The following is a 23166-nucleotide window of genomic DNA, read 5'->3' as shown; positions in this document are numbered from 1 at the left end:
GTCTCTCAAAAATAAATAAATGTAAAAAAAAAAAATTTTTTTTTTTAAATGCTACCACGTGTGTATCTGACTCAATAGCTAATTCACATTTGGGACATGCTCATGCGAGTATAATATTGAACACAGGCAGTTTGGACTTGCTGTATTCTTTAGTGGGTGGTTCTGTAAGCCACGGGATACGAGGAGGAACTGAGCTCGTCCAGAGGCGAGTGGTCAAAATAGAAAGGGGATTTGAACTCACATATGAAGAATGGTGCCTGGACACGAGCCCCGTTGTGTATGTAAATGCCCACACCTCTTCCTCAAATGTAGGACGATGTAGTCTTTAAGAGCCTTGGCTCCGGGACAGACTGCCTTTTTTCAGATCCCTGCTTGTCACCCCCGTGCCTCGACAGTGTTGAGAGCAAGCTCTTCATCCTGTCTGTGCCCCAGCGTTTTCATCTGTGAAACCAAGGTGGTGATGGCCCGCCCCGCTGGGTGGTCGTGGAGAGTTAGTGAAGGAAGGTGCCGAAAAGCTGAGAGGCAGCACCTGTCCCACAGGAGGCACTGAAGACACACTGGCTGTTCCTGTCATGTGGCTTAGACATGTGGGCGTGATGGTAGCGACATTGTGGTGTTTTCTGGGCTTACGAGTAGGTCTCCGACTTGACTCGGCTGTTAGCACCGAGAGAAGTGGTTAATCTGTGGCTTCGAATGCTATTATTTATGTTGCATTTAAATTATATTTGAAATCAGACTCTTTCCTGATAATACTTCATTTTTCAGTGGGAACCTGGATAAGCAGACAGCCCTGGGCAACACGGCTCTACACTACTGCAGTATGTATGGTAAACCCGAGTGTTTGAAGCTTCTTCTGAGGAGCAAGCCCACCGTGAGTGTCGGTAAGAGTGTGACCAAGCGTCTCCATAACCAGTCCCAGCGTCCGGCCGGCTAAACCGAGACTCGCGTGTTCCCTTGTAATTTGATTATTGTCCGTGGCCTCTTCAAGATACACCTTAGGTAATTATGCATGTGCCTTTGCCCCCCGTTTCAGTGAACCAGGCTGGGGAGACTGCCCTGGACATAGCAAAGAGGTTGAAAGCCACCCAGTGTGAAGATCTGGTAAGCCGAACGGAGCTGGGGGTGGGGGGCTGGGGGGGTTGGGGGGGGCGGGGCCGGGGGGTGCGGCGTCCATCAGACAGCAGCCGCCTGGAAGTGTCATTCTCAGAGCCTGGGGACGAAATAGATGGTCTTTGTGAACATTGGCTGAAGACATTCAGACGAGCACTATGGCTACATTTGAAAAAGTGGTCAAATGATAAATTTGTCACCCCCATCTGTCTTTTCAGTGCAGTTAGGGACACAGGAGCTAAAAGGCATTTGAGAGGTATTGTTACCAGACAGGCTTGTGGCTTGAGGTCCCACTTTTTATATGCCAGACCACTAGGCGTTGTCCGCAGCTCAGTAGTAAAGAATTCCTCAGCAGCCAAAGAATTCCAAAAATTGGGCAAGTAAAGTTCAGCGTATAATGGTTTTCAAAAGGTGAAATGCATGGCTTGCCCCACCGGCCCCACCCTTTCTGATCCCGGTGGTTTTTGCTCCTCCCCCTGGACCTTAACGTAGGGTGATTCTCTCGCCCACGGGGAAGGACGACACGGGAAGGGTAACTTCCATCCCCATGCTTTCTGCCAAGTGTGGACTCCAGGCCAGCCGCTCTGTGTTTGTATTCTCGTGAGAAACCTTGGAGGAGGCTATAGCTCTCCCTGCCCCCATTTTACGGATAAGAAAAGTGGGCCACGATTGAACCAGGATGTCTGACATGAAAGGCCTGCCTCACACTTCACTAACTCTGATGTTGCCTTCCAGCCAGGAATTTGCGCTCGTGAGGCTCATTATAATATTTGAGAAAGCTTTTAATTTCAGAGAGAAGTTCCGTTATCAAAATAAGAAAGGCTCTGCCTATAATCCTTGGCAACTCCTCTTAGGCCGTCCCGCAGTAGCCTGGCCTGTAAAGTCAGAGTTTTGCCCCTTTAAGCAGCGACTGGTGATTAATTTGAAGACAGGAATAAGGTGGGATTTGTTCCGTGGTCACGTCACAACGGGATGTTTAACCTTTACGTTCCCGTGGTTACACCTGCTGTTACTTTCAGCTGTCCCAGGCTAAATCTGGGAAGTTCAACCCACACGTCCACGTGGAATATGAGTGGAACCTGCGTCAGGAGGAGATGGATGAGAGTGACGACGACCTGGATGACAAAGTGAGTGCCAACAGTGCCACCCGGATCCCTGCTGCCGCTCCCAGGTTTTCTGCACCACACGGGCGAGACCCCTTCCCGAGACTGTCTGGTCTTGTGACCTGAGGCCAGCGTCTTGGCTTACTCTCCGATCCTTGCTGGGTGCCACAACTGTGTCAGTCAGGACTCCTCAAAAACCAGGCCCAGTAGGATGTGGTTGAAGGGAGAGGGAGAGAGAATGGAATTTATTTTTAGGAATTGACTCACATGATTGTGGGAGCCGGCTAGTTCACAATGTATAGGGCAGGCGGGCAGGCCGGAGATCCCAGCAGGATTCGATGGTATGGTCTTAAGTGCAGATGTCCCCATCTCTTCCCAAAAGCCCTTCAACTTACTGGATGAGGCCCACCACATTATGGAGGGTAGTCCCTTTTACTCAAACTGTAATTCAAATGTTAATCTCATCTAAAGAAAATCCCTTCACTGCAGCATCTAGACTGGTGTTCAACCAGACACCTGGGTACCATAGCCCAGCCGAGTGGACACATAAAATTAGCCATCAAAACAGCTAATTAGTACATAAAAAGGTGTTACGTATTGAGGATTTAAGTATGAACTAGGCCATGGGAAGCACGTTGCCTGTGCTACCTCACGTCGTTGTTACCAAAAGCCCACTACAGCATTGTTATGGCCCACATTCTACAGAAGGGAGAACTGACCCGGAGATTTTGCCGCCTAAGGTCTCAAAGCTTGTACATACCGTCTCGGGACTACACCCGGTTCTGACTCTCAGAGATCCTAGCTGCCTCTGAAGGTTCGTTCATGCAGTTTTCATCAGCTCTGCATTGAGCGTTTCCTCTTTCCTGGGCAGCATTTAAGGAGTGGTCACACAAAGATGTCCTAAAGACATTCTTCACTTTGAGGAGAGATAAATTGTAACGGATGACCGTTACAATGAGAGCTTGGGGGAAGTCCCTGAGATGTGTTCAGAGGACGTAGCAACCGCCTCAGCTTGGCAAGCGGTGAAGACCCTACCAAGGAAGAAGCACTGGAGATGGGTTTCTGAGAGTAGGGAGGAGCTTGCCAAGCAAAGAAGTGGGGAGGAACACATCTTTCCAGGGAGGGAGAGCAGCACGTGCAAAGGCCAAGGGGTCCTGGTAGAGCTGGAAGTCTGGGGAAGGGTTGGAAGCCCAGTGTGTAAGGTGCCTTGGAGTAGGTTTGGGGGGAGAGGGGTCTGGTGGCCCAGGTCAGGAAGCACATTACGGGCCACATTTGGCCTTTGGGCCTTATCCACAGAGATTACCTGTCAGAGGAGCCAGCTTCCCCACCGGCCCTGGCTGCCGTGTGGGAAATAGGCTGGAGCTGAAAGCAGCTGCGACACGGACCCGAGGGCTCTTCAGGAGACCTGTGTCCTTGGGGGCTGGTGGGCGCCTGCACCCGGCATAGGGCACTTCTGAGCTCTCCACACGGGTCCTGGTGGCTCTGGGTAACCTTGAGTCTTCTGCCTTGGGAAGTTACATGGATGCCACTGCTGTCACCAGGAGTGCAAACACAGGGGACACCCTTATAGGCAACTGAAGACAGTTTTGAATTGGAGAGGCTGGGCTTGGACCCACAGGTCTGAATCGTCAGTATCAGGCGTCACTCCGGGCCACGGCGTGGAGGCTGCTTTCTAAGGGGACGTAAAATGAACAGGGAGGCAAGCACGGTAGGACTTCGACTTGAGAGGGTTGACCAGGGAAGGAACACGGTGTAGAGACAACACTCAGGTGGGAAGCAGTGCCGTGCTGGCAAAAGTAACCTGCGCAGGCAGGCATCTGTTCATTAAAGGTTGCGTCCGACTGTGACCTTAGGCTTCTGAACGCTTGCGGTCGCTAACCAGTGCCTCCCTGATGTGACCCTGCTAACGGTGAGCAGGGAATCAGGGGTGCGAGGTCTGCATCCTTCTCTTGTTGCTGGGTGGCGGCTGACCTCGGAGCACACAGAGAGGCACAGGAACCTGTGCACCTGTGCACCAGGCACAGCGGAGCCTGGAGTGTCGTGCTCGGTGAGTCCTTGCCCACTGCGCTGTTCTGTCCTCCTCAGCCGAGCCCCATCAAGAAAGAGCGCTCGCCGAGGCCTCAGAGCTTCTGCCACTCCTCCAGCATCTCCCCCCAGGACAAGCTGTCACTGCCAGGGTTCAGCACCCCGAGGGACAAGCAGCGGCTGTCCTACAGCGCCTTCACCAACCAGATCTTCACCTCCGCAAGCACAGACTCACCCACGTCACCAACCACAGAGGCACCCCCGCTGCCTCCGCGAAACGCCGGGAAAGGTACGGACTTTGAGAAGGGCTTTGTGACTCCATCCTCAAAGCTAGTGCAGCCTCGAGGTAAAAATCGCAGGGTGCATCTGTGTGGCAGAGTATGGAACGTGACGTCAAGGACAGCTCGAAATAGGGACCTTGCCATTTGCTGTAAGCACCAACAGTAAAATAGTGTTGTGGGCATGCCTCATGTGTTGTGCTGTACTCGTCTCACAACAGTCCTGTGGGGTATGTGCTCTTGTGCCCGTTTTATAGATGAGGAAACGGAGGCTTGCAGAGGGAGAGTGGCTTGCCCAAGGTCACACAGCCGGTAAGTAGTAGAGTGGAGATTCAGTCCAAGGCCCGCCTGGCACCAAAACCTGGGCCCTTTCCTGTCTGCTGTGGGGTGGGATTGCAGTTCTTCTCTGAACAGTTACTTTTCTCTGCACTAAGATGTCTCTCTTCTGAAGATGTTGGTAGTTATGAAGCCCATCTCGTTCTGTGCTCACAAAAATGAGGTGGGTGGTATGGTTGCTGGCATCCGGCAGACAAGGGGACTGTGGTGCAGAGATGTGGGGTAATGGGCCTCCCGTCCTCAGATATCTGTGATTCTTGCCCGGGTCGTATATGACCTGAGCCCACACTCCTATGATTTCTGATGAGGATTGTTTTTCCACGAGACCCTACCTGGGACGAATCTTACCCAGAAGAGGGTTGCTGCGTAGAGAGCATTGTCAGATGTCTCCACCGGCCTAGCACCGAGGGCTAAGGGTCCACTGCCCTGTTCCGTAGCAACAAAGCACATGTCCTGTATGTTGAATCCACAGAGAGTGCTCTGCTCTGAATGTCCGTGCGTTCCCACCTGTGCGAGGACACACTGAGACACAGAAATGGCAACATTAAAGGGTCACCCCAGCCGGGGACAAATTGAGCGCTATAGTATAGCTTTGGGTTTGGTCTCAGCCAATAAATCCAAGTGCACGATTCTCCCTGTGTGCTCAGCTCATGCTAACACAGGTTCCAAAGGGCCTCTCCGTACACAATGCCATGCCTCTTTGAATCACACTGGGGCTATTTTCTGAGAAATGTGAGCTTTATTCAGAACAGCATTTTTTCAGAGCTCATTCTCCATTGAAATAGTGTTATAAATGGGAGCTGTGTTCTTAGACCCCAAATGGCCTCATAGATCATAAAATAGTGGAGAAAAGTTAAAATAAGGTTTTGGCATGAACAGGACCCATCAAAGATAACTAGTGATCATAACGTAAGAGTAACAGCATGCATGAGCCAGTGGTTTAACCCGCCAGTGTTTCTTTTACCATTCCATACGTTGTACTAGAAGGTATATAAATAAGGCATCGGAATCCATATTGAGACACTGACATCTCAAGTTGCGGATCTGTTCTGCACTGTGAGAGTACTATGTTGCTGCCCACCTCTGGGTAATGAGATTTCCCCATCAGAGTAGCAATCTCCTAAGATTTCTGTACCCAAAGAAGACCACGAAAAACCTCCAGACCATTCTAAAATAATCAAAGAAATTACTCTGAACGTGTTCATATCCCTGATTGTGGTTACCCATGTGGTAGTGTTGACCTATCTAGATAGATAGGACAGGCCCGCACCTGTTGAGGGAACCTCCAAGTAATGGAGAATCTTGAAAAAAGTCTAAAGGAGAGGACACCAGAGTCCTGGGGGCCAAGAGACCACCTCACCTCCCATCACCCCTTCCTGTAATCTCATCTCAAGGGGACACAGAAACCCACAAAATAACACTATCTGACTTGACGCCAAGCATCTGTCTCCTGCCTGGAATAAATTCTATCTAGCTCTTTACCAAAGGCCCAGAAGACAAAGACCAAATGTGTCAAGTGATCCAGCTGGTAAAACAAGGGCTCGGAGACTTGGCCGTAGCCACCATGGTCAGCTCCGGACCGGCTACACTTCCCTCACAGCCTCGCCCCAGAACTCCCAACACTGAGAGCAGAAATCCCTCTCTGCTGGAACCTGAGTGTTCCTCCAGGCTGCTCATAGTGGGACGTCGGATGCAGAGAGAGCCAGGCAGCAGGGGCTCCCCTGGACTTTACGCAGGGGAGCTGTGCCCCGCAGCCAGCCTGGCTCATGGGCCCCCACATTTGGAAAAGTGACCATGTTTAGAATGGAGATCTTAGAAGACATTGTTGAAGGTCAGCTGACGCTCTGTGCAGAGAGAATTCTCCTCTGTTTTATGGCCCTTACATTTTTTTTTTTTTCAGTTCATTCTGTTGAACTGGTAGAACCATTTGCATGAAAACAAGGATGTCTTGAATCTGTCGTTTGGTTGCTCATTTTCCACGGAAGTGATGTCGATGTCTCTGCTTGTGGCAGCGGCCATTTCCACACCGTGAATTTAGGGCTCTGGTGGATGGTGGATGGAGGCTTCCGGTGAGGCCTAGTGGACACTCGTGATCCAGTCCCCGCTAATAAGAGGAGTACAGAGGGGAAGAAGAGAGTTATTCTGAGTCCGCGCAGGAATATTTTCCAGAATCTGCAGCTGCCTCATCAGAACGCGAGGCAGTGTGACCTCAGTTGCCGTCCAGCAAAGTCTCCTTGTGCTCAAGCAGGGCTGCAGTTGGAGTGGGAAGGCTCAGCAGTTCAGAACCCCAAAGTCACCACTCTTAAGCCTTAGACACATTTTGCTGCCTAACCTTTTCAGACCTGTGAAGCCCAGCAAGTTTAAGTCAAAGCTGCAAAAATTGATTTATGCAGAAGGCACTCCCTCGTGATCCACACCTGCCCCCCACTTTACGGTTAGGTCTATTAAGACTGGAAATTCTTCCAGCTTGCCAAAGTTAGGTCTTTCATCTTTCAGCTAAAATTAATGTCCTAGAACCTGGATTTCTGAGAGCCAGAGGGAGCTGAAAGGTGATCGCAGTCCGCAGCCCATCGTACAGCTGAGAAAACTGAGCCCTGGGCAGGGTGAGGAGCTGATCTGAGATCCACACAGTGGCTGTTAGAGGATAGAAAGTAAAAAATGGGCCTCAAGCCTCATCAAACCAGACCTTCTAGTGTCTTCTTTTCCACACTGAGGCAGGCCGTCAGTCACTGCCTTGCGTGTCTTGTGGACTTGCCCTGAGAATCCAGTGAGACAGTGTGTAGGGAGAGCATTTGGTAAAAGGCAAAGCTGTGAAGTCCCATGAGAGGCGCCCCTGGGACTGGCCGTGACCACAGACCTCTCTGGGGCACAGAGGACGTGGTGAGCAGCATGGTGCCGTGCTTGTGCTTGGCTGGTTGGTTGGTTGGTTGGATTTAACTCTGTTTCTAAGTGGTTTTAAGCTGTAGAACCGCGGTTTTCTTGCATTGTACAGTTCCACATCTTTTACGTAACAGGGACACAAACCGGAGCTGACGCGAGGCGTTATGCAGGCTAATGAGAGGTATGGGAAGCATCTAGCCGAGCGCCTGGCACAGAGTGAGTGCCCCGCGAGGACACTGCTGCTTACACCACAGCCACCCCAGCTCCTCGGCTCTAAAAAGACTCCTCTGGGGAGAAGGAAGCCAGGGTGACATCACCCAAGTCCCATAAGTGAGCAGGTGTTCTGACGCGAACCTGGTACAGTGCAGGTGCCTTGTGCTCAAGGAGAGGCTTTGTCAAGTAAATGATCAGTGAATGCTAAGTCTGACCTCAGGAAGCTTGTTTGAATTACTTAAAAGAACTAACTTTCCAAAGTTTGAGAAAACACGTACCGCTGATGTTAATCACGGCTCTCTCCAGTCTGCTCGCGGAGTCGGGACCCTAGAACCCAGCATTCCGTAGCCCCTGTGAATGTCGGGTGAACACCTGTACGACTTTGTGCCATTCCACTGACGCACGGACCCAGCAGGCAGCCAGCACAACACGGAGCATGGGGCTGGCAGGCCGAGGGTCCCAGTGGGCACTCGCTCCTGGGTGCTCATGTCAGAGTGGTGCGCCAGGTGCCCCCTCTGCCGTCAGCTCAGGTGAGGACACTCAGCACCCTCGCGAATCCCAGAGCAGAGCTCGAGAGTCACGCACTGTCTAAGGCACATCAGCCTGTAGAGCCGCACTGCGGGGTCCTGGGCAGCCGTGAGCCCCTGGGGGGCAAACCTCACTTCCTCCTCCTCCAAGAAGCCTCTTTCCCTTGGGCCACCCAAGAGACGGGGCCCCTTCCGCGAACGTGTAATCCTCTCCCAGCCCTGGGCTCTTTTTAATATTTAGCTGATCTTGCTGGGCTCCAGATTCTTCACGTGAGAAACAGGATTGGGTGCCTGCCTTGTTGGCTCACTGCTTGGAGACACGAAATAACGTTCATAATGACGAGCGCATAGCAGGTGCCCGTCGGACCGGGATGCTTTTGATCGTCCTACATGCGTTCGGTTCAACACATGTTCTGGGCCCTGGGAATTCAGCAAAGAAGGGAGAGAAGGCCGCGAGATGTGGCCTGTGCCGCGTTGGAGGAGGAGGGCCAGGGAAGTCTTCGGTCGCTGTGCTGCAACACAGGGGCTGCGAGTGAGCTGTCCTTGCCCCTGGCACGAGCAGGTGTGCTGAGTCAGTACTTTTGAGCGAATAAACAGCAGGATCAGTGAAAAGCTGTCCCAGAAATGTGTGGCCAGAGTCAGGAGGGGACAGGCCACTAACATGACACCAGATATCTTGGGCGTGTGTGGTTGACTTGCTGAAAGTCTACAGAACGCATGTGGCATTAGGCCCCAACATGGTGTGTGAGCGTCTTAGACCACATTCCTGCGACTTTCCATTTGAGGTCTGGAGCAATAATCAGGGTAGAGAGGAGGTGTCCTCAGGACGTGAAGGTGGCCTGTTGTCATCAAAGTGCATTGCAGGGTGACTCCAGCTTGCCTAGGAATTATTTTCCTAGTAGCAGCATTATTCATATATTGATGACTTTACAGTTTCCTCAGTGTTTTGTTTTTTTTTTTAATCTCATGGGAAGATAACCATTTGAGTGGCTCCATATTGAACCTTTCCACGGGCTGTCATCCTTCATCCATGTTGGATTTTTTAAATTTTTTGGCCTGTTTTATCAGTCTCCCCTGATCCTTTTGAAAGCGTGGCACATCTATCTGTCCCCTGCCACTGGCCACGTTGCAGGCCACGAGCGTGTCCGGGATTTTTTGCCCTCAGCAGTGGCCGCTGGCACAGGCTCACTGACTAAAGTCACCTGACCGCCAGGTGTGGCAAGGGAAGCAGAGGGAATCTTTGTTGTGCTTCTTACCTAAGGAGATGTACGAGTAATTGTTAAAGAACCACCCTCAGGCCCTTGAATCCAGGTACTATCCTGTTTTTATTGGTGTTCTGGAAGGAGATTGAAGGATGGAGAATAGCTAATGCCGTGTTGTATGTAGCGCAGTATCATGGCTGACTTGTACTGCTGTGCCAGGGTCCCGCCCAGCCCTGTCGCTGACTGCGCGGCCTCCCCGCATAGTCCCCTGCACCTTGCCGTGCCTCTGTTTCCCCATTTGAGTGTGAGGATAATAGTGCCCTCCTTATGCACACAGGGTCCTTCTTGATATAAATACATGTGTCTCCATCTTTTTTTTTTTAAGATTTTATTCATTTTTAAGTAGTGATACCCAACGTGGAACTCGAACTCACAGCCCCAAGATTAAGAGTCACATGCTCCGCCAACTGAGCCAGCCAGGCACCCCTGTCTACTTTTGAAAGTAGCAACTGTTAACTTTTCAGCTCTATACCGTGAAAAGCATTTGTCTTGTCCAGAGTTGTGTAGATAGAATTTCTGCTGTTAGCACTTACTGTGTCTGGCGTGGCATGTTTAGAATATGTACCTTATACTTCTGCAGACAGTGTTCTCAGAAATTGTCAAGACAATTTTTAAAGCTGTCTTCTGGGTCTTGTTTTCTTACTTGAAATTTCAAGGCTGTGCTTGCATTTGGCCTTCCAGCATGGCAGACCTCTATATGTCTTGTTTTACTAAAAACCAAATGTCCATGTAGGACAATGAAAAAGCATCCTCCTAATTTGTGCCATGAATTATTTTCATACAGTTGTATTGACTGTTCAGAATGGGCCAGGCACTGAGAGACATGAAGACAGCATGAATCTTGCCCTGAGGGACCTTCCAGCCTGAGAAAGAAGAGAAAATCGAGCTGTAATGAAGCGTAGATATTAAGTGCCATTTGGCTTTGTGGAAGGTCACAGGTAGAAGCAGTTGCCCCGGGGCAAAGGGGAGGGGTTAGAGAAGGCTCTGGATGAGGTTCCATTTGAGCAGACCCTTCACAGATGGGGTGCAGAGGTGAGGAGGAAACACAGTCAGCCCAAGGTTCTGGCCAGGGAAGACGTGGGGTCGTTCACAGGAGGAGAGCAGGGTACCATCAAGGATGAGCGCGCGGCCTCCAATCACATACAGCCAGATTCGTGTGCTGTGCCTGGCCAGTTTCCTAAACTCTCTGAGCCTTGGGTCTCTGCCACTTTTTTTTTTTTTTTTAATGTTTATTTTTGAGAGAGAGCAGAGGAGGGGCAGAGAGTAGGAGACCCAAGCCCGAAGCAGGCTCCAGGCTCCATGCTGACAGCAGAGAGCCTGAACCGTGAGATCATGACCTGAGCCGAAGTCAGACGCTTAACCGACTGAGCGACCCAGGTGCCCCTGGTCTCTGCCACTTTATAAGGCGAGTTCTAGATAATGTGTATAAATCTCTCCTGAGTGTTAGGTCAGACACACAACACTCAGGAAATGGTAGCTCTAGAGAATTTAGGAAATGTAGAAGGAGGTTTGAAAAGCATGCCAACGGTGAATTTAGGAATGGGTTTTTTTTAAGAAACAGATTTTAGGTGTACATGAATGGCTTTTCAGAGGCTAAGTGGATTCATTTCCTTGTTGTTGAAGATAAGAGTCCTGTCTGGTGAGGTTTCATTTAAACCGTCTCTGTAGTCCATGGATGTACTATTTTCCCGTTAGGGGGTTTGGCGAACAGAGGAAATACCAGTTCGTGGGCGGATCTCAGGAAATAGCTGCAGGCTTTTGGGAGTGTGAGTGGTTGGACCCTCGACCTAGAACAAGGGCTTTGCAAACTGCCCAGAGTGAGCATAGCGGCTTCGAGATGGATAGGGACCTCACGTGCGAGCTTCCTGAGCTCTGGCCGTGTGCCGGCCACACGTCCGAGGTACAGACCCCATTTAGGGCCTCCCCGAACTGATGACATTGAGGTACTCATGACAGCGTAGCCCCCAGGAGTCCAGCAGGCGCCACTGGAGCTGAAGGCACAGCACAGCGTCCGAGCAGAGAGGCCCAGAGGGCTCGTGGCTTGTGGAGCAGGGCCCCCGCCGTGCAAACTCTCAGAAAGAGCTGAGTGAGTTGTCTCCTCTGAGAAAGACCTTCCAATAACTTCACTAACCTCACAGTTATTTATAGCAGTTTTGGAAGCTTTTTAGAGCCATATTTTTAAGAAAAAAGAAACGATAATTTGACATGATAGCCGATACTAGTGGCAAATGACGACTGGGGTGGTTTCTCCTTCCTTCCCCAGGCCCTAACAAGCTGTCCATGTCACCTCCAAGCGTCCCCCACACCTGTTAATCTTGCCTCTCAGCCTTTTTTGTGTTTGTTCGATGCTGTGTTTATTCTTTCTATTTTGTTTTCTTTTAGCTCTCTTTATCCTGCCAGAATTGCTTCCTTCCTAAACCAGGACTCAGATTATTTTGCATAAAACATCCCCTTTAGCATTTAGAGACTAGTTGCTAATTTTAAAAGTCTTCTGAGCTTTTTAAATCTTAAAAGTATGAAAAAAAAAAGTTTAAGTCTGTTTTTCTGGGGCCTGTGTGCTGTCAGCGCAGAGCCTGACACGGGGCTCAAACCCAAGAACTGTGAGATCATGACCTGAACCGAAATCAAGTGTCGGATGCTCAACCAACTGAGCCACCCAGGTGCCCCTTCAGCCTTTTTTGAACCCGTGCCCTACCAGCCAAGCAGATTTTATGACACCTCCCCCCTTTTCTGTAGCTTCTATTACAAAACAACAGGTGTATCTGCGTGTGTGTTTTCTGGCCATGAAATTAGATTACTGTATTGAATATTTCTTTTCAAACTTAACATGTCCCTGCTGTTTCCCCCTATTTCTAGTGTTTGGTTGGTCACTCCAAGTGAAACCCTTTTGTCTTTCTTAAGAATCACCAGCCTCGGGGCGCCTGAGTGGCTCAGTCAGTTTAGCGGCCGACTTCGGCTCAGGCCATGATCTCATGGTTCATGAGTTCAGGCCGCGCATCGGGCTCTGTGCTGACAGCTCAGAGCCTGCAGCCTGCTTCGGATTCTGTGTCTCCCTTCCTCTCTGCCCCTCCCCCGCTTACGCTCTGTCTCTCTTTCAAAAAAATAAACATTAAAAAAAAATTTTTTTAAATCGCCAGCCTTAAAAAGATAGAAGTAGCAGTTCATTCGTCCATGTATCCAATACTGTATTGACTAAATTCAGCTTACTGTACACCAGGCCAGAAAAAAAGCCTGGCCCAGATAGAATTACAGTCTGGTGGGGGAGACAGGCACTAGACAAATAAACAAAAGATAAGTGATTACAGTTGAAAGAAAGTAAGACAGAAGTATGTAATCCTGTGTGGAACACTAATCCCTTCATCTCTGAAATGCTGGCTCAGGAGGCTGGATTTCGCTTGGTTTGTGGTTACAGGACGACTCTGTGGTCTGATGCCTCCTGAAATCAGGTACACCCACCACTTTGCAGAGACAGAGCCCCATTAGTGCCTTGTCTTTGGCAATTTTTGTTTCTCAGACAGGGTTTGGAGCTGATGGAATGACTTTTAGCTGCACTGCAGCAGAAAATCCCTAGGTGGCGATAAAGAGAAAAGTACTAGAGAGAATTTCCTCATTGTCTATTCTCTATTCTCCATTTATTTCCAAGAGGAAAGTTCACTTCCTAATAGGGAGCCCTTGCTGTTGTTACCAGTGTTGTTTTCCTCCCGTGAGCAGCGCACGAAGCGCAGTCCTGGCTTTCGGGAACAGCGGCGTGAGGCGGGCGAGCACTGCACCAGGCCCAGAGACCTGCACTCCACAGCCTCACACCTCATGGTGCTGGAACCTTCCACACGCCACACTCCTGCTTTCCTGACTGCGGAGTGGGGGCAACAATGAAAAATCAACGGCAAGAGCAAATACAAACACATTTTGAGAAGTTACAAATCTTTACACAAATGGAAGGCTGTAGTAACAGTCACTTTTTGTTGACAAAATAGTTCCCACAACTGCAGTGACCGGTGCCATACTCGGGTGCTAATTTGGAGGAACAGCAGGGCTTCTGTCACATATCACATCGGCAGGACAGAGAGGCTAAATTGTATAGCGTGGGCCATTTTATCCTAAGGCAGGTTTTTTAAAAAAAATGTTTTAAAGCTTATTTTTGATAGAGCGAGAGAGAGAGAACGAGCAGGGAAGGGGCAGAGAGAGAGGGAGACACAGAATCCCAAGCAGGCTCCACGCTGTCAGCATGGAGCCCGATGCGGGGCTCAAACTCCCGAACCTCGAGATCCTGACCTGAACCAAAACCAAGAGTTGGACGCTTAACGACTGAGCCCCAAGCAGATGATCATTTTACTGGGATTGCCAGTACTGACTTCCAAGGCGAGACTGTCTTTGATTGTCACTGGTGCAAGTCATTGCTGGTACTGACCAGGAATCGACATCGGGAACTAGCAAGGCTTATTTTACCAAAGAAGGAAGCCAGAAGTAGTTGAGCTTTTCTTTTAAAACACAGAATGTAAAAAAAAAAAAAAAAAAATACACAGAATGTAAAAGCTCTTTTGGAGCCTTTCTGGATCACCAGGTATCTACTGTCCTCGTTAAAAATTTGGTATGGCAGTCGTTCTTAGCTTTCTTTGATGTCTTTCCTTTCTTTGCTTTTTGTTTTTTTTTTTTTTTTAATGCTTGCAGAAATAGTTGTCCGTGAACACAGTTAAACCATAAACCTGGTAATTCTCTGTAAAGAGATGTTTGTCAAAGTGTGCAACACACAGTGCCTGGCACGCACCAGCCACTTCAGTGCGAAGAAACAAAAAATACCGTAATACTAATCGCATAACATCTCTCAAAAACAACTCCAGTTTTTCCTTGAAACGTTAGTCCATAAAGTCAAGTTTTACCGTAGTGTGTGTGTGTGTGTGTGTGTGTGTGTGTGTGTGTGTGTGCGTGTGTGTAATATTAATATTTTTAGTGCCATCCTGTCTTCATCTCTGGAGAAAGTTGAGTCTTTTTTTTAAATCTATAGAAACCAGTGTCTAATTTATATAACTTTTTCAGGCTTTCAATATAGTACGTGGTTTATGACTTCTAGAACAGTTCAGAATTGGAGGAAAAAAGAGTTTTTGGATTTCTCATTTTCCCAAGAAATTCTCTGCATTAGATCCTTCCTTCTTGATAAAAGTCATTAAGAACTTTTTTTATGCCAAGTTTGATGACTAAATGAAAAAGTTGTAGAGAGAAAAATCCTATGCTGTGAATATTTTCATGTTTCGCCGTGCGGCCCCCTGAAGGGTTAGCCTATCCTTTGTTCTTTCTCCGTTGATTCTGCTGGTGGTGCTTTGTTCCTTCTTCCTCAGTAGATTTTATGATGGTCCGACTAAGTTGTCCATTTAAAAATGTTATGTTTGATTTTTCCCATGGTACCTAAATGACCTAACCCCATTAGCAGTCCATGGGATTGGCATTTCCTTAAAAGCACACGCTTCCCTTTCTTTTCTTGTGATTTTTTTTTTTAACCAGCAATTTGGAAACCCCTGTTTGTGAGTGACTGAGCTGATGGGGTTGGCCGTACCCAGCTTTGAGCTGAGCACCATATGCCACATTTGGTGTCTGGAAGTGACTGCATACTGGCTGTTCTGTCTGTGAGCCTGGGATTAACCTTCCTGCCCCATTCGATTCCTTTCTAGGTCCAACTGGCCCACCTTCAACACTCCCTCTAAGCACCCAGACCTCTAGTGGCAGCTCCACCCTGTCCAAGAAGAGGCCTCCTCCCCCACCACCCGGACACAAGAGAACCCTATCCGACCCTCCCAGCCCACTACCTCACGGGCCCCCAAACAAAGGCGCAGTTCCTTGGGGTAAGTCATCCTGAAGTCAGGGCCCGTGCTGCCCGGGCCAGGCAGTGCGTGGGGTGCAGTGGGCAGTGGACACTTAGCGCATCCAGCAAACGGACCAGACTGCACACAGGCCGGATGAGGGCTCGGATACACACGGGTGTGATTGCGTTTAAGGCCAAGAAACATCTGGGAAAACACTTAGGCTCATTTAAAAGCCAGAGCGATACGTGAAGTGCTGAGCATTTCCGGTGCACCTGTCACAGAATCTCTTGCAGTCACTGTAGCAACGCTGAGCAGCGGGTATCGCCAGCCTCGTTTACGGATGAGGAGACAGAGGCCCAGGAAAGCCGCGTAATCCATTCTCACAGCAGCCAGAATATAAACCAGAAATTTTTCTCAAAATATAAACCAGACCTAGTCACTTCTCACCTTTAAAGCTTTCCTGCTGTGCTTCAGGGTGAACGCCAGCTCCTTGCCCCGGGACCTAGAGGGCTCACCTCTCAGCACCTCCCCTCTGCGCACGGCCCACCCTGCGTCTTCACAGCATGTCAGGCACGCCAGGTTCTCCCTCCCGAGGCCGGTCCGCTGCCTGCATCCGTGTCGTGTGCTTTGAGAGGCTGGCTCCCCTTTGTGCTTCTGGGCTTGAACGTTTCTGTTTCCAGCTCCCCTCCCTACAGGAGCTGCCTCCCCACCCGTTTCCTTTAGAGCACCTGATCACCGTGGAGAAGTACTCTGCCTTTGGCTCCTTGGTCTCTCTAGAATGTGAGCTCCATGAGAGCAGGGATTTTGTCTGTCTTCTCTTTAGCGTTTACGTGGCCTAGAATCTAGCCTGTGTACGGTAGGTCCTCGGTAATCACTTGAGAATAGATAAATGTTCACAGAGTCCGTTAGTGACGTTGACAGGGGACAACAAATTTACATCCACGAGGCACGTAATTTCCACCCCGCCTACCTTTTTAGTTCCCCAGAACTCTTCACTAGCCCACAGCAATTTAAATCGGGAAGCAGGAGTCTCCCCAGTGCCCGGGGGGTCAGGCCCACGACAGGCATGCCGAGAAAGAGCAGCTGTACCGAAGGAGCATGTTCGTTTGCCTGGGTCACCTCCTTCTGCCATTGAGTTTCACTGTGGCTTCTCTTTCCTTCGGTTTGAGAGTGTAACTGATAGGTAATTCAGCTGAATGCATTATGAGGTCTCTTCAAAAGCCTGTACTAAGGTGTCATGAACCTGGGGAGCTTCTGGAAAAAGCCATACTTCCCCATTTGCAGGTTAGCACACGTCTGTCATCTGGCCACGGTGCCACAGTGTGTGTGCGAGTATGTCTGTGCCTTTGGCCATTCGGCTCGCATGTGTACGTGCCTGTCGTCAGGGCCTCTCAGCCCATCTGCTCAGGGAGCCCCTGGCCTCGTGAGGGAGACAGGCAGACAAATGAGTGAGTTCTCTGTACTCTTTAGGGCTCACGTGTCCACTGCATCCTGTGGACATGCTGAGAAATCGTGTCAAACTGCAGGGAAAGCTTTGTGGAGGGCCCTGAAGAGTCGGTCCCCCGGTGAGACAGGCCAGGGAGGAGCAGTGGGGGATTCGCACAGCCACACACTGGTATATCGAGTGTGCCCTTAACCTGCCCATGGTCACCTTCCAGGGCCTTCAGCCATCCCCAGATCTCACCCAAGAGGACTTTGCAGACCCAGATGACATGCCTTCGAAGGGCACACCCGTGCAGATGTTCAGACCACAGATCATAAACTTTGATCCTGTTGTTGAATCGGTTTTTATTTCTGTGTAAAGTTTATAGTGCCTTATTCACCTCATAGGCACAGTCGGCCTATAATTAATTGTACGAAATCTGTTTTTTGGCTTAGGAATCCTTACTTTCTTAGATAACTTTCACATCACTCAGCAGCAGGCTAGTAGCTGCTGGTCTTATGCATGTTTTGTTCTTTGCTCTTGTGGACAAGGGGCATTTTTCATTAAGAAGCAAAGTCACCACTTTAGGCGAGTTAGTGCCACCAAAAGGGAGCCTTCCGAAGATGGGCGCTGAGCGGTCTGCTGGCCGCTCTCGCCAGCTAGAGCCTCCCACCTACAGCCAGCCATGAGGGGCAAACATCAGAATCTGTCTTTCTACATCCATGTGTGTGCACATATGTGGGATCTACTTAAAGGCACCTATGGACACAGGTATGGTAAGTGCTTGGTCCCTCCCTAGCTCTCCCACTGACATCATGTTCCAGAAGCTAGAGGCAGGATCCAGACTGATTATTAATTATTTTTTTTTAGCAAGTTTTTTTTTTTTTTTTAATGTTGATTTATTTAGAGAGCAAGCACTCGGTGGGGAGGGGCAGAGAGAGAAAGGGAGAGAGCGAATCCCAAGCAGGCTCCACCCTGATAGTCCAGAGCCCTACTTGGGGCTCGATCTCATAACCATGAGATCATGATCTGAGCTGAAATCAAGAGTCAGGCACTTAACCTACTGAGCCACCCAGGTGCCCCCAGACTGATCATTGGTAAAACACATGGGGTATCAGACCCCTAGACCTGCTACGATGCCTCCAGCTTCCATCCATGGATCATCTTTCCAGTCCCTCTCTTGTTCCCCTAACCCTCCCATCTCTCCCCTGCCCGAGCTGGGGGCCTTTGGGGACTGAGACCAGGATCCGGGTCTGGTAGGCAGTGGGGGGATACCAGCATGAGGAGGTAGTATAGTCACAGCCTCCTGGCTCCCCCAGGCCTCGTGTACCCACCCCCTGAAACACAACGTGCCTGCCCTATTGAGGTATGCCAGCTTCCCAGGCTACATTCTTTTTTCTAAGATCTGAGCCTTTGCTCATAATGCGCCTCAAACTGGAATATTCAACTCGTGTGTGCGGATGCTTAGTCGTCCTTCCAGATCTGCCCTCCAGGGACGCGCCTGAGGGGCCTTCCCAGGCTAGCCACCACCTTACCCCCATTCTGGCCCCTCGGGCACAGGGGTTGCCACAGTGCTGTGTGCACCTCTCTTCCCCAGACCACTGTGAATTTGCAAGGGCATGTGCTGTGTCTGTCTCAGAGCAGAGTGCTCCAGTGTGGACCCTGTGCCATACCCAGATCCTAATCAGTCTCTACCACTTGCTAGCCCTGTGGCTTTCAGTAGTTATTTTTTCGTTCTTCATCCCTCAGTTTCTCTGGCTGTGAAATGGGGTTAGTTAATAGTAATTATCTAATTGTTTTTTGTCTTAAGTTTTATTTAAGTAATCTCTACACCCAGTGTAGGGCTCGAACTCACAACCCCAAGATCAAGAGTCTCACGCTTCCCCGACTGAGCCAGCCAGGCACCCCAGTACTTATCTTAACCACAGTTCCAGAAAGCAGGAAATGCTGGGACCCTGACTTTCAGGACACTGAGACACAGAAAGATTAAATCATCTGCCCAAGTTCCCACGGCCGGTACTCGGGGAGCCAGGATCCCTCACCAGCCTGTGTGGCTGGGAGAGCTGCAGTCCTCCCCTCGCCGTGCTCTGTTGTGCTCTGCACATAGTAGCACAGTGATTCTGGGACCGTTCCCCACCTCCGCCTGGCTGTATGCCTCCTCGTCCATCTGTAGCATGGAGCCCTGGTGTGCGGGGAGGGCCACTCAGGCCTTCTCCCTGCCAGAACCACAGTGGCCGCAGCACCCAAAATAGCCCAGGCATCATATTACTGAAGTCCCGCTCTTGTGATGAATTCAGCCATCTGTCTCGGGAGACTGCTAAGGCAGGCTTTTGTTTACAAAACAAGGTGGCTTATAGGCAGATTTGGGTTTTATGGGGAGTTCAGTTTTTCAAGTGCATGTCATTAAACCTCACCTTTGGAGATAAGTAATTTGTTTATACCCTATTCTATAACAGGCCACCACATATTTTAATACAATTTAAGTAACTTAATGAAGAAATGAGAACAAAGGAAGAACAAAGGTAACTAACACATAGTCCAGGAGTTTGATCTCTTCACAAAATGTGTAGTAGAAGTTCACATACAATGGCTGGAAATAGACCACAGATTTGACACTGAGCTTCTTACCAGCAAGAGCAAAAAAAAAAAAAAAAAACAAAAACCAAAAAACCTCCAATTATCCAGTTTATGGCGGCCGTAAGTTTAACCCACTTCTCATACTTAAGAGTCTTGTAATTAATACCTGAGAGCAACTTGCCCCAAGACCTCCGTCCTTTGGCAGGTGTTCAGAGAAGTCTCTATAGCACACATCACAGGAAACCATAATACGTACTAAAAGAACATTCTGGAAGCCTGGGTTCCAATCTAGGTTCTACCAATCCCAAGCTAAATGATCTCTGGAAACCATTAGGTTCCTTGTCTTCGTTCACTGGGATTTAAAATTGTATAAGCGTTTTGTTTTTGTTTTTGTTTTTTTATTGTAGAGCATATACTAGAAGAAAAACCATACCACAAATCAATTCACTTCTCTTATTTCAAGGCCAGAACTTTGGGTGAAAGCCTCAGTATTTGAAATGTCTACTTATTGGAGCAGTATTGGTTTGTAAAAGAGCCTCTGGACAGAAATTTCCCTTTCCTTCGGTTCCCCAACATATTTTTATGTCAGCTCCCTGCCGCCCACCCCCCAACCCCACTGTGCATGCAGCTCTAGAAGTTAATAATGGTGGCTACCGTCTGTAAATTGTTTCCCCTGTCCTGGGGCCGTGCACTGGTTCAGTCGTCGTCCTATTTAGCTATCATAGCCATCCTATAAGATGGACACCATCACTGTCTCCATTCTATCAGTGAGGAAGTTGAAGCACAGAGTGGTCAAGTGCTTGTAGAAGATCACAAATCCACTAACTTCAGAGCTGTGGTATCGAGGCTCATGTATTTATCCACTTTTCCGGAAGATTCCTGGAGCCTGTGGGTCATTCACTCCTGGGCCAGTGCCCTCCTCTCTCTCCATAAATTCTTGGCCCGAAGTTTCAGAGCTAAAGTAGGTAGCCCCGAGTCTGCCACAACTCCTTCAACTGCTGGCCCAGCATCTGTCTCCAGCTCTCTCTTACACCCAACTTTTGTACGCGAGAGTCCTTTTCCAAGTTGCATGAAGAGAGGAAAAGGGATAAAACTGCTTCCGTGTTTTTGGTCCTTCCTTGAATACTGTTCTTTCTCCAGAAATATGTCTAAGCCACACTTTTCTTCCCAGACATGGCTCGTGGCCTTTGTCTGGCCACGAGATTGATGGGATTCCTGGCTGCCAGACCACAGAGGCCTTCCCACCAGGTGCGGGGGGAATGCAGCTGTGGGCAGAGAAGCACGTGAGTCCTGCTGACTTCCTTCAGCAAGAGCCTGGCGACTGCTCCATGCCAGAGACAGGGCTGGCCAGTGGGGTCACAAAGACGACCAATGTTCGCCCAATGAGTAAATCCTCATCGTTCTGTTACGTTCCGTCAGAGAGCTATGAATAATCGTTACCATTTGTGTCGCGTTCCCTGTGGCCCTGCACTGTGCCCTGCGCTCCATAATTTCTCTCTTGTGATGCTCTTACCCATCTAGTGGGGTAGATACTGTTTGGTTCCCATTATATAAATGAGGGGACTGACGCTTAGTAGAAAGAGCAGAGTAGTCCAAACCCCTACCCACTGGGTGATGGCTTGGCTGGCTCCGAAATTTGCACCTTTAACCACTGCTCTGTGATAGCGGTTGTAGGCTAAAAGGAAGGAGGGAGTGGTCAAGCCTGGCTAGGGAAGAATTGCCAGAAGTTGGCTTTGGAGATACTCTTTGCAGGGTGTGCAGGAGTTCCAGGAGTTCGGCACGGGTGGGAGGGGTTGGGTGTTGCAGAGAGAAGAGACGGGCAAAGTTGCTGAGGCATAAAAACACAGTGTCTTTGGAGACGGAGAGCCCCCTCGAGTGGCCAGAGAGAGCAGGGTCAAATGAGGACCCTGGACACTGGGGCTGCAGGTGTCAGGCCACAGCCCCTGGTGTGATGGCTCATCTGTGTGACAGCAGAGTAGGTGACCACAGGCGGCGCGAGGGGCTTTCTGCAACCCTAATGGTCTCGTGGTCAGTCTTGCACGTAACAGGGCGAAGAATCACCGGTTTGGAATGTTTTCTACCCGAAAAGGGAATTACCAGATACAGTAGTTTGCCCTAACGTAGAGCTTTCTCTGCCATTTTGATTATTATGGCTCCTGTAAGTCTGAAAGTGTGAGATTTGCCAGCCAGTGCTAAGGACTCACATTGAGCACCAGGCCGAAAAGAAATGCCTACCTGAACATCGTTCACAGCTCAGAGGATTTTGTGAGAGGCTGCCAGAGGAGTCCTTCGGTGTTAGTGCTGGCTCATGGAAATACACTGATGGTTAGAAGGAGCATCCTACTAAAATAAAGCTGTATTTGAAAGTCTTGGGTCCTGGTAACGGCAGTTTAGCTTTCTCCTTGCATCAGTGTCCTAGAGTTACAGAAAGTTCTCCTCGTCTTCGCCCTGTGCCAGCCTCCCCCCGTCCAGGACAGGCACTGATAGAAGGTGGGAGTTAAGTACACATCCTGGTAGCAGGCTGCTCCGCTCTGTATCACAGCTCTCACCCCTGCCAGCTACTTGACCTTGGGCTCGGCTTTACTGCTTCGTGTTTCTTCACGAACAAAATGGAGGGGAACCGTATTACGCGTGCCGTAGACGTGATTCCCGTGATGTGCGTATACCTTACCTCACTCACAGTAAGTGCCCAATAAACGGTAGTCGCTATTATTGGTAATTGCTATCGGGCCATCATGGTGGGCAGTGAAAAGTCTGTAGACTCACGGTGGAGACTTCAGGTACGTCATGTAGCCATGTGACTTACAGCCGTTGTTCACTTACCCTCGTTTCCTCATCTTCAGAATGAGGATAATGACACCAGCCGTTCATGTCGTTGTGAGGAGGAGAAGCATTTGGGCAGCCGTAGGTGCTATGGAGCAGACCCACCACGTAGGACGCAGAGCTCAGTGCTTTGCCCGGTGCTGTCCTCTGCAGCCGCCCTCCTGTTTCTGAGCCTCCTCAGCGAAGCCCCTTCCCGGCGGCACCTGGGAGATACTGTGGGTGTCTAGGGGACGAAAGGGACCTTGGGAAAGGCAGGCAAGGAAATGAGCTAGAGCGCAGAGACCACCGGCCCGCCTGCAGGTTCGCCGGGATTCCTCCAGGAGAGCCTGGCAGCTCGGGGCTCTGTGCTCCTCCCACCATGGGACGGATCACAAAAGAGCCCCCTTTATTCTAGCCAGGCTTTCTGCCTTCTGGACGCAGAACACGTATCTGGTTCTGCCGCTCCGCCATGAGAAAATGCATCAGCGTTCAGGTGCATGTCCCCTAAAAGGACTCTCTGTGTTCCTCTTACCAGTTAGACACGTTTTTCTTTCATAGCACCCAACCCTGTGCAACACTCCTCTCATCCCGCGTGGTCAGTGTACTTGGTGTGTGTACGTCTCCCGGGCCAGATCACAGACTCTGCAAGAGCAGTGACATTTCATTTGCTTTTGTGCCTCCTGCTCCACATTCATGCCTTGCACACGGTAGACGCTTAATAAGTGCTATGTTTGAGTGAACGATCAGATTCCTGGCCGGTTATCACCACCCTGCTGAACAGTGGCCACATCCACGTGCACGCACACACACACACACACACACACAGAGTTTGTGG

At 49.8% G+C, this 23166-nt stretch overlaps 1 protein-coding gene across 8 annotated transcripts in view; it reads left to right on the top strand.

The window, feature by feature from the left end:
* ASAP1 (ArfGAP with SH3 domain, ankyrin repeat and PH domain 1) overlaps positions 1-23166 on the top strand; it is a 348338-nt gene that overhangs the window by 309463 nt on the left and 15709 nt on the right. For 4 of the 8 annotated variants that reach the window (XM_023248736.2, XM_045049606.1, XM_045049605.1 and 1 more), the window contains 5 exons: positions 766-881; positions 1034-1101; positions 2130-2237; positions 4299-4527; positions 15398-15568. In XM_023248736.2, the coding sequence (XP_023104504.1) occupies positions 766-881; positions 1034-1101; positions 2130-2237; positions 4299-4527; positions 15398-15568 (692 nt within the window). The remainder of the gene's footprint in view (positions 1-765; positions 882-1033; positions 1102-2129; positions 2238-4298; positions 4528-15397; positions 15569-23166) is intronic. The other 4 variants (XM_045049608.1, XM_045049607.1, XM_045049610.1 and 1 more) reach the window with 1 other exon arrangement.

The sequence above is a fragment of the Felis catus genome, chromosome F2 (assembly GCF_018350175.1).
Source record: "Felis catus isolate Fca126 chromosome F2, F.catus_Fca126_mat1.0, whole genome shotgun sequence".
In the NCBI taxonomy this organism is placed as follows: Eukaryota; Metazoa; Chordata; class Mammalia; order Carnivora; family Felidae; genus Felis; species Felis catus.
This window is presented reverse-complemented; position numbering and strand designations above follow the sequence as displayed.